General features: G+C 40.1%; 1 protein-coding gene across 12 annotated transcripts in view; it reads right to left on the bottom strand.

Moving 5' to 3' along the window:
• The window catches only part of AP3B1 (adaptor related protein complex 3 subunit beta 1), a 580418-nt gene that overhangs the window by 74412 nt on the left and 487461 nt on the right, over positions 1 to 18545 (bottom strand). For 10 of the 12 annotated variants that reach the window (XM_065550060.1, XM_005288300.4, XM_065550061.1 and 7 more), the window contains 2 exons: positions 10527 to 10599; positions 9314 to 9420 (listed from right to left, as the gene is read on the bottom strand). The exons of the other annotated variants lie outside the window; for them this stretch is intronic. In XM_065550060.1, coding sequence (XP_065406132.1) covers positions 9314 to 9420; positions 10527 to 10599 — 180 coding nt within the window. The remainder of the gene's footprint in view (positions 1 to 9313; positions 9421 to 10526; positions 10600 to 18545) is intronic. 12 annotated transcript variants of the gene reach the window in all.

The raw sequence follows: 18545 nt of genomic DNA, 5'->3' as shown, positions 1-18545 counted from the left end.
CTTTCCAGGCATCATCTTTGCCACTTTCTGAATTAATGGAAAGTGGGAGGAAGTATACAGAAGGCCCTTTCCCCAATGCAGCAGGAAAGTGTCCAAGATGAATTGATTGCCCATGGCGACTTTTGAACAGAAGAGATGGGACTTTTTGTTGAACCTGGTTGCAAACAGGTCTACACCAGTAAATCCAAACTGGAAAAAATCTTTTGTACCACTTGCTCCTTCAGGGACCATTTGTGCATCTGAGAACTGTTCACGTTGATACAATTTGCCAAGACACTGCTCTCCCCACCTGCTTGCAGGGCCAGTGGATAGACATTGTGAAGAATGAACAGGAGTACTTGCATATGCATCCGAAGAAGTGGGCTGTAGTCCACGAAAGCTTATGCTCTAATAAATTTGTTAATCTCTAAGGTGCCACAAGTATTCCTGTTCTTTTTGCGGATACAGACTAACACGGCTGCTACTCTGAAATCTGTCATTGTGAAGAATGTAGATTCTATTGACTGTCTCAGCACATGGCTGATAAGAATGAGCGCCTCCTTGCTTGTTGATATAATATATGGTGGTTGTATTGGCTGTCGCTACTTGAACAAACTTTCCCTACATGAAGAAGAAAAGATCTAAGGGACAAATGAATGGCTCTTATTTCCAAAACATTTATGTTCAAGATCTTTTCTTGAGGCATCGAGTGACCCTGACCTGTAAAGTGACCCAGATGAGCTCTCCAACCCTAATCAGATATTATTGTGACAGATGGTGAAGACGGATTGAACAAGACACCTCTGAGAACATTTGGCCTGTCTGTCCATCAAAGCAACAAATTTAGAACATCCTGAGGCATGGTTACTAACATCTGAAGACTGTCTAGACTGGGTCTGTAAACTTGAGACATCCAAAGCTGCATCAACCTCATTCTGAGATGAGCAAATAGAGTAACATAAGTGGTTGCTGCAATAAGGCCCAAGAGATCAAAAATAAAACAATCACTTTCTCAGTTTGACAGAGTCAAACCTCAAAACAGACTGCTCTATCTTCAGAAATCTTTCTTCAGTAGCTCTTCCTGCTACTGAGTTCAGTATAGAGCCTATTAAATGAATTCTCTGAGTTGGGTAGAGATTTGACTTTCTGATGTTCAGAAGCAGCCCCAAATCGATAAGGAGGGAGGTTATAAAGCTGATGTGAAGTAGCAGATCGGCGTGTGAAGAGGACTTTAGCAGCCACTCGTCTAAATATGGGCAAACAAAACTACCCTGTTTTCTTTTATGTGAAACCTTAGAAACCTTCGCCTAATCTGACACAAAAGGGAGAAGGAAGAAGTTGCCAGATGCTCAAATGGAGACCTGCTGAGTCCTGCTGTGATCTTGAAAGGTCCGACAGGCACTGTAGATGCCATAGAAGCTTCCTGTTCTGACCACAGCTCTTGAACTTTCAGCAGTCACAGGTGGGCTCCCCACCCCATTAGGGAGGCATCTGTGACAATAGTCCTGGTAGGCAGAGACCAAGTGAAGGGAATGCCATGGCACACATTGCCCTGAACTGTCCACCATCGTAAGGAATCCAGGCTCAGTGGAGGAATTTAGATCAGACTGTCCAAGGGATGGCAATTCGGACAATATGAGTTCAGCCACATCTGAAGAGGATGTAGCTGCAACCTGGCAAATTGGACTACCTGTATGCAGGCAGCCATATGACCCAGCAACCTCAGGCATATTCAGGCTGTAGTTGAGGGTTGAGACTGTAATTCCAAACAAAGGTGGCAAATCGTCTGGAACTCAGTTGGCAGAAATGCCATCTAACTTGATTCTTTGAGATCGGACCAATGTTGACTTCCTGGCTGTTCAGGATCAAACTGAATGCCAGACAATCCACAAAGTCATGGACTGCAGAGCATTCTCAGAAGGAGACTAAGCAGAGGCAACATCCATTTGTTGATCAGTTGACAAATCTGAATCAAAGACTATAACTACGTGATTCAGCTCAAAAAGAGGAGCTCTCTCATCTTTGTCATCAGGCACACCATCTGAGCAGCAGATGGATTCAGTGAAACTGGCTCTGAAGATTCCACCACCACTGAATTTTTGTAAGTCAGGACATCGCTTCTCCATCCGTGAGGTGGATAACTCAAAACCTTCTGAGGCCGAGCTCAATAAGACCCTGGAGTCCAGGACTGCCAGTCTCTCCAATACCTGGGATCTAAGAACATATTCATAGGAGAAGGTACAAACTGACCAAAAGATTGAGGGAACCAGATTTCAGTGGTACAAAACTGGATGGTTCAGGCCTTTTAACTCTTCCTCTGTCCTCCTTTAAGTGAGGACTCGCTATGGATCTCAGTGAGATAACAATGGCACCAGAGGATGAATTGACATCAAAGGTGAGAATCTGCTTGGTGAACTTGGAGCAGTCATAGGAGGAGGACGACAAAGATGGAACCAGAAAAAGACTTTCAGTATCCTCTTCTCTACCCCTCTTTTAAGTCAAAGAGATGCAGATCTACAACCTGACAAAGCTTCTCTTTTGCTTTCCCCATAGATCTCTTGCTTGAATCAACTCAAAAACTGAACAGTGAACATCAGCAACCATAGTAATAGTCCTTTTCAGATTGGAAGATAGCACAGAAACAGGAACAGACAATGGTGCTGTTCCTGCAAATTTAAAAAGCACTGGATCTGGAAAGAGATGAAGCTCCACACTCCTCAGCTGAGATGGATCATGGAACTGGCTTAGGTTTCAGAGTCAGAAGTGCAAGGCCATGTCTGAATCAGATGGATCCAATAAATCTGAAACATGGGATCTGGCACTGCTAACAGTGGCTATCTTTTCCCTTGTCTTTCAAACTGACACCGTGATCCTAGGCTTCTTAGTTGCCAACTGTACAGACGGTGTTTTTGATGCATAATATGGGAGACTCCAATGGAAAAGAACCAGAACTGACAAAAATCCTGATCCTCTGGATCCTTTAGGCACCATAGATTTGCAAGAAAAGGTGACTGGAGCTGAAATAGGCCTCAGCTTTTGCATCTGATGATGTTCCAGAACCCAAAGATTTAGCTGCAAGGGCCTCTTTAAGCAGGAATACCTGCTATTCGGTCTCTCCTTATGTGCTCTGAGTGTAAGGTCCAGCAAATAGAACACCCAGAAGAAAACCAGCCTTCTCTGAGTCACGTATGGCAGTGGTTCTCAACCTTTCCAGACTACTGTACCCATTTCAGGAGTCTGATTTGTCTTGCATATTCCAAGTTTTACCTCACTTAAAAACTACTTGCTTACAAAACCAGACATAAAAATACAAAAGTGTCAGCAAACTATTACTGAGAAGTTGCTTACTTTCTCATTCTGTCTGTATGAAATTTTAGTTTGTACTGAATTCGCTAGTGCTTTTCATGAAGCTTGCTGTAAAACTAGGCAATCTAGATGAATTGAGGTACCCCCTGGAAGAGAACGACTGACTTATGACATCTAACATGGTCTTCTGACACCAGGAAGACAGTTGTGCATGAAGTACATCTTTTAGAACCCGTCTTCTTTTTAAGTTCTGCTATCACATGGAAATTGTCCCCGCTATCAATATATGGAACTTTGCAAGTATTTATTAAATACATTTTTTCTCAAAATAAATGTATTTTTAAGATTAAATATTGAAAAGTAACAAAAAGGGAAATTTCTTAAAGGGAAATTTCAAATAATTTCAGCTACACCTAACTGTAAAATGGGAATTCCACCTCACAAGGCTATTGGGAGGCTTAATTAATTTCTATAGCTTTACCATCTTCCATTGGAATGTGCTGACAACAAAATGTGAATGAAGAAGAGACAAGATAAAATACTGAAAAGAAAAAAACAGCCAGCTAACCAAGGATGCTTCCTCAACTCAGGCGAATTAATAAACCTGAATTAACCCAGTACATGTTGCAAGAAACAATTATCAAGGGCCTGATCCAACTTTTATTGAGTCCAATGGGAACTGGACTGGACCTTAATGAAGCATCAGAAAAAAGAAATAGAAGTACTTGACACTAATAGTATAAAAGGGCATTCCAAAACTAACATGCATAATAACAACAGAGGGTCCTGTGGCACCTTTAAGACTAACAGAAGTATTGGGAGCATAAGTTTTGTGAGTAAGAACCTCACTTCTTCAGATGCAAGTAATGGAAATTTCCAGAGGCAGGTATAAATCAGTATGGAGATAACGAGGTTAGTTCAATCATGGAGGGTGAGGTGCTCTGCTAGCAGTAGAGGTGTGAACACCAAGGGAGGAGAAACTGCTTCTGTAGTTGGATAGCCATTCACAGTCTTTGTTCAATCCTCAGCTGATGGTGTCAAATTTGCAAATGAACTGGAGCTCAGCAGTTTCTCTTTGGAGTCTGGTCCTGAAGGTTTTTTTGCTGTAAGTTGGCTACCTTTACATCTGCTATTGTGTGGCCAGGGAGGTTGAAGTGTTCTCCTACAGGTTTTTGTATATTGCCATTCCTGATATCTGACTTGTGTCCATTTATCCTCTTGCGTAGTGACTGTCCAGTTTGGCCAATGTACATAGCAGAGGGGCATTGCTGGCACATGATGGCATATATAACATTGGTGGACGTGCAGGTGAATGAGCCGGTGATGTTGTAGCTGATCTGGTTAGGTCCTCTGATGGTGTTGCTGGTGTAGATATGTGGGCAGAGTTGGCATCGAGGTTTGTTGCATGGGTTGGTTCCTGAGTTAGAGTTGTTATGGTGCGGTGCGTGGTTGCTGGTGAGAATATGCTTAAGGTTGGCAGGTTGTCTGTGGGCAAGGACTGGCCTGCCTCCCAAGGTCTGTGAAAGTGAGGGATCATTGTCCAGGATGGGTTGTAGATCACTACTGATGCGTTGGAGTGGTTTAAGCGGAGGACTGTAGGTGATGGCCAGTGGAGTTCTGTTGGTTTCTTTTTTGGGCCTGTCTTGTAGCAGGAGGCTTCTGGGAACACGTCTGGCTCTGTTGATTTGTTTCTCTATTTCCTTGTGTGGGTATCCTAGTTTTGAGAATGTTTGGTGAAGATCTTGTAGGTGTTGGTCTCTGTCTAAGGGGTTGGAGCAGATGCGGTTGTACCTCAGCGCTTGGCTGTAGACGATGGATCGTGTGGTGTGTCCCGGGTGGAAGCTGGAGGCATGAAGGTAGGCGTAGCGGTCAGTGGGTTTTTGGTATAGGGTGGTGTTAACGTGGCCATTGCTTATTTGTACTGTGGTGTCTAGGAAGTGGACCTCCCGTGTAGATTGGTCCAGGCTGGTGGGGTGAAAGCTGTTGAAATCATGGTGGAATTCTTCCAGGGTCTCCTTCCCATGGGTCCAGATGATGAAGATGTCATCAATGTAGCATAGGTGGACGAGAGCTGAGGAAGCGTTGTTCCAGCCATAAAAATGTTGGCATATTGTGGGGCCATGCGGGTGCCCATAGCGGTGCCACTGGTCTGGAGGTATATACTGTCACCAAATTTGTAATAATTGTGCATGAGGATAAAGTCACAGAGCTCAGCAACAAGCTGTGCTGTGTCATCATCAAGGATACTGTTCCTGACAGCTTGTATTCCATCTGCGTGTGGGATGTTTGCGTAGAGAGCCTCTACATCCATGGTGGCTAGGATGGTGTTTTCTGGGAGGTCACCAATGCATTGTAGTTTTCTCAGGAAATCAGTGGTGTCACGGAGATAGCTGGGAGTGCTGGTGGCGTACAGTCTGAATAGGGAGTCCACATATCCAGACAGTCCTTCAGTGTGAGTGCCAATGCCCGAGATGATGGGGCGTCCAGGATTTCCAGGTTTGTGGATCTTGGGTAGTAGATAGAATAACCCCAGTTGAGGCTCTAAGGGAATGTTGATTTGTTCCTGTGTTAGTGTAGGGAGTGTCCTGAGTAGATGGTGCAGTTTCCTAGTGTATTCCTCAGTGGGATCTGAGGAAAGTGGCCTGTAGAATTTGGTATTGGAGAGTTCTCTGGCAGCCTCCTTCTGGTAGTCAGACCTGTTCATGATGACAACAGTACCTCCTTTATCAGCCTCTTTGATGATAATGTCAGGGTGGTTTCTGAGGCTGTGGATGGCATTGCGTTCTGCACGACTTAGGTTATGAGGCAAGCGATATTGTTTTTCCACAATTTCTGCCTGTGCACGTCGGCGGAAGCATTCTATGTATAGGTCCAGACTGTCATTTCGACCCTCAGGAGGAGCCCATGTGGAGTTCTTCTTCCTGTGTTGCTGGTGGGAGGGTATCTGTGTATCAGTGCGCTGTTCAGTGTTATCTTGAAAGTATTCTTTGAGTCGGAGGCGGCGAAAGTAGGTTTCCAGATCACCGCAGAACTGTATCATGTTCGTGGGGGTGCTGGGGCAAAGAGAGGGTCCCTGAGATAGGACAGACTCTTCTGCTGGGTTGAGTGTGTAGCTGGATAAGTTGACGATATTGCTGGGTGAGTTAGGGGTACCCCTGTTGTGGCCCCATGTGGCAGGTAGGATTTTAGACAGCTTACAGTCCTCTACTGCTAGCAGAGCACCTCACCCTCCGTGATTGAACTAACCTCGTTATCTCCATACTGATTTATACCTGCCTCTGGAAAATTCTATTACTTGCATCTGAAGAAGTGAGGTTCTTACCCACGAAAGCTTATGCTCCCAATCCTTCTGTTAGTCTTAAAGGTGCCACAGGACCCTCTGTTGCTTTTTACAGATTCAGACTAACACGGCTACCCCTCTGATGCATAAAAACAAAACAGAAAAAGATGAAACCAATGATGTGAAATAATTCTGTTATTTATTCTACTTATTTGGAAAACACACACATAGTTACTGCCCATTATAGACACCTGTAGCTTACTGAACAGTTTAATGCTTAAAAATACTTGAGACCTTCTCTACATAGGGAAAATTGATTAGTATAACTATTCCAGAATGACTATTACAGAATATCTTGTTTGGTATAATTTAGCTATTCCCGAATAACTCCCCCGTGTGGATACTCTATTCTGGAATAAAGTCACTTTTATTTTGGATCAGTGTCCACATTGTGAAGTTATTCCAGAACTGTGACACCGGAATAGTTATTCTGGAAAACTAGGTCAAGTCAATTTCCCTGTGTAGACAAGTCCTAAATGAGAACAACAGGACAAACATAACAGCTCTGGTGTTAAGGGAAAGAGTCACTGAATTCTAGTGGCTTTCTTCTGTGTTGCAGAAAAGCTAGACAAAGAAAGTCAATACACTTTCTTATCACTAGCAGAAGATACAATTCAATGGCCTTACACCAATGTAGCTGCATAGTCCAAACCCTACCAATGGTGCAGTACATCTACACCAGCACTTGCACTGATGTAGCTATACTGATAGCTACAACTCCCAGTATATAAAAAGACCCAACCCCAGGGAGGTGAAGTAACACACATTACATAGCTACGGTGATGTCATGCCAGCTTTGGCTGCATCAGCACAAGAAGATTCATAGATTCTAGGACTGGAAGGGACCTCGAGAGGTCATCGAGTCCAGTCCCCTGCCCGCATGGCAGGACCAAATACTGTCTAGACCATCCCTGATAGACATTTATCTAACCTCCTCTTAAATATCTCCAGAGATGGAGATTCCACAACCTCCCTAGGCAATTTATTCCAGTGTTTAATCACCCTGACAGTTAGGAACTTTTTCCTAATATCCAACCTAGACCTCCCTTGCTGCAGTTTAAGCCCATTGCTTCTTGTTCTATCCTTAGAGGCTAAGGTGAACAAGTTTTCTCCCTCCTTCTTATGACACCCTTTTAAATACCTGAAAACTGCTATCATGTCTCCTCTCAGTCTTCTCTTTTCCAAACTAAACAAACCCAATTCTTTCAGCCTTCCTTCATAGGTCATGTTCTCAAGACCTTTAATCATTCTTGTTGCTCTTCTCTGGACCCTTTCCAATTTCTCCACATCTTTTTTGAAATGCGGTGCCCAGAACTGGACACAATCCTCCAGCTGAGGCCTAACCAGAGCAGAGTAGAGCGGAAGAATGACTTCTCGTGTCTTGCTCACAACACACCTGTTAATACATCCCAGAATCATGTTTGCTTTTTTTGCAACAGCATCACACTGTTGCCTCATATTTAGCTTGTGGTCCACTATAACCCCTAGATCCCTTTCTGCCGTACTCCTTCCTAGACAGTCTCTTCCCATTCTGTATGTGTGAAACTGATTTTTCCTTCCTAAGTGGAGCACTTTGCATTTGTCTTTGTTAAACTTCATCCTGTTTAACTCAGGCCATTTCTCCAATTTGTCCAGATCATTTTGAATTATGACCCTGTCCTCCAAAGCAGTTGCAATCCCTCCCAGTTTGGTATCATCCGCAAACTTAATAAGCGTACTTTCTATGCCAATATCTAAGTCGTTGATGAAGATATTGAACAGAGCCGGTCCCAAAACAGACCCCTGCGGTACCCCACTCGTTACGCCTTTCCAGCAGGATTGGGAACCATTAATAACAACTCTCTGAGTACGGTTATCCAGCCAGTTATGCACCCACCTTATAGTAGCCCCATCTAAATTGTATTTGCCTAGTATGATGCTGCCCTCTTACCTTTCACAATGTAAGTTGTCACTTGTATGGAATTGTAATTATCTAAGGTCTTGGATAGGGATAATGGGCACTGACACATCATTTAATAGTAACTTTAGACACTTTCCACTTTTAACATTTTCTGTGTCTGTACTTTTTGTAGCCATCCCAAACTGTCAATAACTGAAAGTAGTCAATTTTTAGTTTTGCTTCCTTTCATGATAAGAGGATTCGGTGGAGGAAATACTGGTAAAGCATCAGGCTGAGAAATAGTAAGTCACCATGTTTTTATTCGGTGCTATCTGTGTAAATGTTTTGGTATCTTGGCAATTTGTTTTTTCTTTCTTCCTGGACCCAGCATCAAGCAATTATTTCTAGTTTCTAATTTTTAGAAACATTTTCACTGGATTTGTGCGTGTTTGGTTCTGATTTGTAAGTGTGTAAATTTCCGTGGAGTTGGAAAGAAAGCCAAGTTGGAAGGAAGGACTGAGCAAGAGCCCATACTTAAAACAGTTGTACAATACCAAGTGAAGGCAGCCATTCTAAATGTTCATTATTCATACCCTCCTTTCCCCAGCTTTCCAACTGCCACAAATATAGATCAGGAAAAGTTGTTCAATTTGTCTACAGATTCTAGATTGAGAAATTGCAACATCCTTTAAAAAAGTACCTGTTATGGTACTTTCATCAATGACTTCCCCAAAAACACATGAAATAACTAAATTGAGTGGATTTGTTTTTGTTTAGTTGGGGTTTCTTGGGGAAAAAAGATTACTTACATCAATGACTGATGACCTTGACAAGCTTAAACCCTCTAGGTCAGCAACTAAACTTGGAGAGAGAATAGCTGGAGTGGGAACTGCTACAGGAGTTGACACAGGATTGACTGCAGGAAAAGAACAGTTGATAGAAGTGGATTTAACAATTTTAAAAAATGAAATACATTGTTAAAGGCAATTAAATACTTCAATTAATAGCATGGATGCTAAGTTAGCATCTTGATTTAGCTGAGTTATGCTCAAGCATTTTTTAAAAATTAGGAAGATATTAACCTGGTATATCTCAGAAGATAATAGCAAACTCCCAAGGTGAAATTCATATTTACCAAAAAGTCTGAACTTAATGTAAAGTGCTTTGAAGAATGACGGTGGGAGTCCAACAGAAACTAAGAAAATGTAATAAATCAACTTTACTGATTTTATTACGTCATATGTTCAATACAACTTCCTTTTCTAAATTGATATAATAGTCTTTTGTTCCTTCTCCTCCATTGCTACTCTCATACTCTTCCTGTGTATTTCATACTCATTACTTCTGTGCTACATGAACAGTGCCATATTCTTTCATGGTGTTTGGAAAATTAAAGACAATAGACCTAAATCTTTTAGAAATTCCACATGCTTGTCTCTCATTGACTCAAATATGACTTCTGTATGCATTTCACTTTCAGAAACGAGTCTGAAAATAAGACCTATACAATCCTAAAGAATCCACACTACAGGGTTTAGACAGGAAAACAGTTCCAGATCTTTCCATCTTTTTTTAGTACTGCATTGTTATCTGGTCTTCAAATTTTAATTCATAATGTCTTCTCTATAGTAGTTGAATTAGCTGCCAGACTGACTAAATCAATACATACTAAGGAATGTCTAAGGTACACCTGAGGCAATAATTCGACTTGAGTGGTAAATGAAGTCACGACATACAAAACAAATGCATGTTTCAAATATTAGCACATGAAAAAAAGATACTATCTGACAGAATTCTAAACTTGACAAGCACAAATTTCAAATTACACATTTAAAAGAGCAAGTATGTGATTTTACTAACATCTATATGTGTGCCAGTTAATTGGTATGATAAATGAACAGGATCATTACTTCAGCCATTTAAAATTTATGGAAATTATTAGGAATTTATCTTGTTGACATGAAAGATTCTTTGATCACATTCTTAAAGAAATAAATAATGTTATATAACCAAATTACTTACAATCATCCAAGTCTAATAGGGACACATCTTGTTTAGAAGAAGCTTTTTTCTCTGGTACTGCCATTTGTTTTCTCTGTCAAAATATATGAATATTTCATTTTTGTGATGCCAGTAAAGAGATTCTTCAACACTTTTATAATAGTAGAAAATATTTTCTTCGCTTTAAAAAGAAAAAATATACCCATTTTGATCAGCTCAGCATGCTGAGAGTTCACCTTGTGAGAAGGATTTCCTACCATGGATAAACTGAACTGTATTCCACACAAAAAAACTTGTTAGTTAAAATGAACATTTGAGGCCTCTACTAAGCTTGTTTTACTATGTAGTATTCAAATAAAACTTCTAGGGAGAGACTGAACCTTTCAGGATTTTCTACAGAGAATGCAAGTGGAAAATCTGGTGAAACCACGCCTTTAGAAGGTAAACCAATCTTAAGCAGTGATATTGCTTTCTCTGATCTCACAAATTCATCCAAATGAATGCAATATTATTATTTGTACTGAAGTGGCGCATATAAGACCCAGTCATGGACTACTGATCCAATACAGGCACTGTGCAAACAATAAAAAGATGGTCCCTGCCACAAAGAATTACAACCTTAATCTTAAAATTTGTGGATGATGCACATATTGGCAATGTGGTAGATAAAGACAGGGCAGTCATACCAAGCAATCCAGATTGAATGGATCCTACTTACAGAATTTGTTTTAATACAACCTACTTACAAAATTTGTTTTAATACAGCCACATCTAAAGACAGAAAGCAGTCCATACCTTCAGAATGGGGGACTCTATCCTTGACAGCAGTGAGTCTAAAAGGGAGATAGTGGTCATAATGAACAAATAACTCAATGTGAGTTCCCAGTGTGATGCTATGGCATAATATGATCCTTGGATGTATAACCAGGAGAGTCAGATTAGGGAGGTGACCGATGCTGGAATACTATGTACAGCATCCACATTTTTAAAAAGATGTGGAAAATTTGGAGAAATTTTGGTGCAAAAAAGAGCTACACAAATGATTTAAGAGATGACCAAAATGCCTTACACGGTAAGATACTTAGAGCTCAAAAGAGGATGAAGAGGTGACTTGATTACAGTGTATGAGTACTTTCATGGGGAGAATACACCAGATCTTTAATCTAGTGGAGAAAGGCATAACAAGTACCAATTGCTGGATGTCACAGCCAGACAAATTCAAATTTGAAATAAGGCATACATGGTTAACAGTGAGAATGATAAACCATCGGAACTAACTACAAAGGTACATGGCAGATTCTCAATCTCGTCTTCAGATCAAGACTGGATTCCTTTTTGGAAGACATGCTTTAGTTAAACAAGTTAGGGGGCTCTATGCAAGAGTAGCTGGCAGAAAACTAATGGCCTGTGGTACACAGGAGGTCAGACAAGATCATGTAATGGTTGCCGCTGGCCTTAAAATCTATTAAACTTGTGGGATTTGAAGGTCTGTCAGGGATGGAGGGGAACACCATTCTCCAAAGAATCACTGCCTGACAAACCGCTCAGAACCCTGTCGGCATAAATACCCAGGGTCTTCCCCTTTGTACCTACAAAACCTCTCTTATCTATTTGCCAGCTGCCAGTGCAAATGAACTTGTAGCATAACTCCAAGTGAAGTCTTGCTGTTACTGGAGATGGGACAGGTCAAGGAGCACTGGAAGATGGAAAACTCCACAGATGTCCTATTTTAAGGTAAATTTACCATGGGTATCAGCTTTAGGGCTATTCTAATTTACTTCCAAGCTGCCCACAACCCCAAATACATACCATTTCCAAAATATTAATATACTCGTATATATTCAGGCATGCCAGGGGACAGAAGGTCTTGTGGCTAGTGCAGGCTGGAAACAGGTGAAAGTGTTTCACAGCCAGAAATAGAATCCAGATTGCCTAGGTATGTATATAACCCTCTTCACTCATTAATAAATCATAGAAGAATTTTGTCGACAACACACCTTTGTAAGGTATGGGAAATACTATCCCCATTTTAGGGAACACAGACACAGGATAGATTAAGTGACTTGTCCAAGGTCACAGAGGAAATTGTGGCAGATCCAGGTCTCCAGAGTCCCAGTCTGGCAACAACCAGAAGACCATCCTTCCTCCCTTTTGGTGTAATCTTTGACAAGTTATCTAACTACTCCATGCCTAATTTTCTCATGTGTAAAATGGAGATGATAATTATCTATCTTACTGGGGCATAGTGATATTAAATTACTAATGTTTATGACGTGTTAATGAGATCTTTGCATGGCAGGCAGATGTTTTTAAATAAGTGCCAAGTATGTTTATGACTCTACTTGATGTATGCTTAACTTTGTGGCATGCATGTGCTTTTGTGAAATTTCCACCTTAAACATCTATTTTATAACTGAACTTTTTCAAACATGTCTAAGCATGAATTCCTCCTCAAGGACTCTATAGTTGGCAAATATGAATTTAAAAGTAAAAATACAAAAGAGAAACCATTACCACTACAAACAGTTCTTTTTCTCTCCTGCTGATAACAGGTCACCTTAACTGATCACTCTCCTTATAGTGTATATGGTAACACACATTGTTTCATTTTCTCTCTGTGTGTGTGTGTATGTGTATATATATATATATATATATATATATATATATATATATATATATATATATATATATAAATAACTTCCTACTGTATTTTCCACTACATGCATCCAATGAAGTGGGCTGTAGCCCACGAAAGCTTATGCTCAAATAAATTTGTTAGTCTCTAAGATGCCACAAGTACTCCTGTTCTTTTTGCAATTAAAAAAAAAGACATTCAAAGGACATAATATAAACTGAGTTAAGATCTGTGATGCATGTCCCCACTCTCTTCCTCCTGACCAAAAAAGGGCTGTGGATATGGACAAGGGAAGGCATTCAGTACACAAATGGTAAAGCAGTGGCATATGACTCTGCTTTATGGTAGGATTAAGGTTCAAGGGCTAATCCTGGTTACGGTTTCATCCTTATTACTTGACCCATTCTGGATAGGACTGTCCAAGATTTTTAACTCCTTTCTTCGGTTTCTGGAGTCCTACTCCTAACCAAACTCTCATGCAGCCAATTAAATTCAATACCAAAAAAGTGTCCCCTTCTCACAAAGGGCCACTGTGGGGAAAGAGTGGAAGTCCTGAGTTTGTCAATAACAACAGTGCCAACTCCATCTGTTGAAAAAATCATGAGTCAAGTCCAAAAAATCCAAAATCTCTTGTAATAACTTGCCTCCAGTAGCTGGAACTTTAAGAAAAAACATCAAATATCTTGAGAATCATGATAAAAGTCATGAGAGTTGGCAACACAGCAATAATAATACTAATAATTGATAGGAAAGATAAGCACAGAAGAAACGACAGCCATCTGAGGAGCAGCAGCTGCTCATTCAACCCTGTACTCTTATCCGGGTTGAGGGTACATAATGCAGAAAAGAGGGTGTGTTTGGCCAACCCATTTTTCTTTTCCACTACCACCAAATTTACATTTTGGGGCTCAAGGGAGAGATGATAAAAATGAGAAGAGGAAGGGGACACAGAACGAAGACGCCACCCTCCCCTTAAAAGACCAGTAACACACAAGAATTTAGCCACATCTTAACCAAGGAATACACCCATTCCAGTTCTGGATAGAACTAGAATCAAAACTATAGGCCGAGCTGTCTTGATTCTAAGAACACAAATAGCCCACCTGTAATTAGAATATGTTCAGATTCAAGGTTGAGATCTGACCATTTTTAGTGTACACTGAACCTTGAACCAATTTTTCCACCACATTACATCCTCGTAGTACTCCTCTGGTTTACTGAAGATTTCAACGATATACCATTTTGTGACACCACAAATATAAAATTAAGTGCATGATTTCAATGAAGACTTCCAATATTCATGGTGTTACATTCTGGAATAGCTTTTCTGAACCAGCAACTAATAAGAACGTATCACAGAGGTTGAAAAATGACTCTTTAAAAGACAATTAAAATGTATTTTCTGCCCTGAAGTCAATTTTCATCTGTTTTGCAGTTCATCTTAGATGTGTGAAAAACATCCCCTATTGGGCTCATGTAACTCAAGGCCTGAACAGGTTTTCCTTTAACTTTCCCAAAATATTTTTGGAGAATAACCGCAACTACAGGATCATTATTTCAATTCTGTAATACATGGCAGAAAATGTCATGTCATTATGTGACTTATTAAAATGCTGTGCTGAGCACAATAGTTGTAGTTTTCCTTCAAACAACAACAGTATACAAGGGCCTTCTGGGAACTGTAGCCTCCCACCCAAAAAATCAAACCAACTAAATCAAGATAAAGTTAAAACATGAGGCAAGTCTTGTTTTCTACTTCATAACCAGGATCCTGTAAACACTATTAAATATACATCAGGTCACAAGCAAACATAAGGACAAGGCAAGTTAAATTGGTCTCTCTCATTACAACTTGATTTTTTTTTCTTTGAATTTTAGAAAGAAAGAAATTCATTGGCTTTCTGGGAATAATAAATAGCCAGGAATGGAAACCAACATTACCAGGAGCTATTTCTACTGAATAAAAAAAAGCCTTGCATTCCAAATCAAGGCTACAAAAAGGTTCTGATGTTTGGCATTTCTCTGTGACATTTTTCTTTTTTTTTTTTAAATAAATCCACAGTAAAATCAAAACAGCTTCCTACTGAAAGAACCTTCTATGGAAAAAAAGCTGAATGCTAAACAAAGAAGTTAAGCTATATTCTATCAAACATTTCTCCATTTGCAATTCATTTTGGTAATAGAGATAGAACCTGGATAAATGCATATAGGACTTGAAGCAGGAGATTTCTCTTGCTCAATACATAATTCATGTGCTCCGCCTGCAAAGTGTGTAAAATGAGAATTTCACACCACAGCATGAGCCATGGAGCTGCAGAGAAAAGGCAGATGAAATCATATTTTACTGTGTGAATTTTATTTTTTAGCCTCCCAATATTTATACAAAACCATCATTGACAATCCAAATGCATTGACAGATCACCCACTGTTCCCATTGTGTTAGCACTTGAAAAGAGATCAGGCAGAAAGATAGACAATTTGTTTTTGTATATTTTTTTTAAATAGTGGATCAGGTTTTTAACAGCTGAGTGACTGTATTAGGTTTGTATAAGGACGCTAACGGTAGCTGATTTTAAAATCCCAATGTAGAAACTCCTATTTATCTGTGCATCATCCTCAAATCTCCATTTTATTTCTACAATATTTGATTATGTATCTGAATACCTCAGAGTGTCCCTATTGCAAAATGAAATACAAAACAGCAGGGTAAAAAAGTGAATTCTCTACTCACTGTAGTTTAAATAAAATAAAACAAGCTTTTTCAAAGTTAAATTTGTAAAGAGTGAAACGTGAAAACATTAAAAATATTACATGCTGAAAAAGTGATTTGGGGCCATTTTACATGCTCATTTTCCATAGTAGAAAATATACGTAGATGCAGATGCAAAATATTTATACAAAATGCAACCATTTTTCTTAATGGTTGTTGTGCTAAATAAGGTATTGATTCAAGACCACACCATGAAACAACAAATGGAAAACAAACTCAAAAATAGGCTCAACATACTATAAAGTTCATTGGACCTGGAGTGAACCTGGAAATGTAACACAGTCAATGTTAATTTCTTGCTTCATACAGCATAATATTTACATGAACTATTTTCAATTTGAATTATAGAGGAAGAACAACAATGATCTTATGTCTCTTTGTACACTGGATCAAACTCATATAGAAACTGTAAGGACTGGACAATCAAAAAAACCTCAGTTCATAAACGCCAATAAGATATTTATTTTTTTTTTTAGTTTAAAAAATTCTTCCACCTTCATGAGGGTCGTTCCATTCTAAAGCAGTTTATAGAACACAAGGTGGCTCTCTTTAAATAGCACTTTCATAACTTCACAAATCTATGCTTTTGATACAATATAGGATCATTTAATAGAAAGAGCTAAAACTGCATATTACATTCACACAAGACAAATATGTGAGATTTACAGAGGTAATGTAAAATCTGAAGACTTCAATCCACATAGACTTTATGTAAATTGTTGTGGAAGTGAAAGTTAAACCTGTTATTTCTTGTACCTCTCTTTACTGTAGGAAATATTCCTGTCAAACCTTAGCTATCTTCTCTATAATATGCAGGTCTGCTTTCTTTTCTGCAGTGTTTTAAAGTTGAAATTTTTTAAATTCACAATGAACATGATCAATTCATTTATTAACGTACTATTAATGCATGCGTGTGTGTGCGCGCGTGTGTATACACACACTTGTCGGCCCTAATAAATAATCAGATGTTTAAATACAAACAAACCACAGTTAAGTACAATCTTTGGCCCCACAATCTACCACCTGATCCAAATGGGAAGGCCCCACAATCCAAATCTGATCCCATTGGCTTTATGTGGGAGAAAGTGTCAGACCACATTGATCAGATTATACAACTGGGGACCTCTGTAAACAAACAAAAAAAATAAACCAAAACACCTCTGCATAGATCAGCTAAAGTGCACAATGGTGACCAGCAAAGAACAGATGTTTTAAAACTTTGTATGTGACCTTTGTAGGATAAGCACAATTTGCTTTGTTTATACAGCCTATTTATGTGATATACACTAGTGGTTCTCAAACTTGGGCTGCTGCTTGTTCAGGGAAAGCCCTTGGTGGGCCAGGCCGGTTTGTTTACCTGCCGTGTCTGCAGGTTCGGCCAATCGCGGCTCCCAGCCAATGGGGGCTGCGGGAAGCCGCAGACAGCACATCCCTCAGCCCGCGCCGCTTCCTGCAACCCCCATTGGCCTGGAGCGGCGAACTGCAGCCAGTGGGAGCCGCGATTGGCTGAACCTGCGGACATGGCAGGTAAACAAACTGTCCCGGCCCGCCAGGGGCTTTCCCTGAACAAGTGGTGGCCCAAGTTTAAGAACCACCGATATACACAAACAATCATGACGGGCCAATCCTTAGTGCCCTGCATACTCAGAACTCCCAGGAAAGTAAATGGAAATTATGAGTGTGCAATCAATGGTAAAAAGCAACAGAGGGTCATGTGGCACCTTTGAGACTAACAAAAGTATTGGGAGCATAAGCTTTCGTGGGTAAGAACCTCACTTCTTCATCTGAACCCTCTGTTGCTTTTTACAGATTCAGACTAACACGGCTACCCCTCTGATACTTGACAATCAATGGTAGTGTGCAATCAATGGTAGGATCAGATCCACATGATACATAAGCTATACCTTCAAGTTTCATCTTAGATTTTTACAGTATCTAGAATCAATGCAAACAATTATATTTTATTTTGGTGTCTGAACAGTAAAATTAATCTAAAGACTTTCCATGTGGCAGAGGCTTACAGAATTGCTGCATAATGTTTGATAAGAAGTGTGAGAATACTTACAAGGGGAGATAGATTCAATGTTTGTAATGGCTCAGCCATTCCCAGTCCTTATTCAATCCTTTGTTGATTGTGTCTAGTTTGCATATCAATTCCAGCTCAGCAGTCTCTCGTTGGAGTCTGTTTTTGAAGTTTTTCTGTTGTAAGATAGCCACCTGCAGGTCTGTCATTGAATGACCAGACAGGTTAAAGTGTTCTCCCACTGGTTTTTGAGTATTATGATTCCTGATGTCAGATTTGTGTCCATTAATTCTTTTGCGTAGAGACTGTCCTGTTTGGCCAATGTACATGGCAGAGGGGCATTGCTGGCACATGATGGCATATATCACATTGGTAGATGTGCAGGTGAACGAGCCCCTGATGGTATGGCTGATGTGATTAGGTCCTATGATGATGTCACTTGAATAGATATGTGGACAGAGTTGGCATCGGGGTTTGTTACAAGGATAGGTTCCTGGGTTAGTGGTTTTGTTCAGTGATGTGTGGTTGCTGGTGAGTATTTGCTTTAGGTTGGGGGGTTGTCTGTAAGCGAGGATAGGTCTGTCTCCCAAGATCTGTGAGAGTAAAGGATCA

The sequence above is a fragment of the Chrysemys picta genome, chromosome 6, assembly GCF_011386835.1.
Source record: "Chrysemys picta bellii isolate R12L10 chromosome 6, ASM1138683v2, whole genome shotgun sequence".
Classification (NCBI taxonomy): Eukaryota; Metazoa; Chordata; order Testudines; family Emydidae; genus Chrysemys; species Chrysemys picta.
The sequence above is the reverse complement of the archived record's forward strand: the minus strand, read 5'-3'. Positions and strand labels throughout refer to the sequence as shown.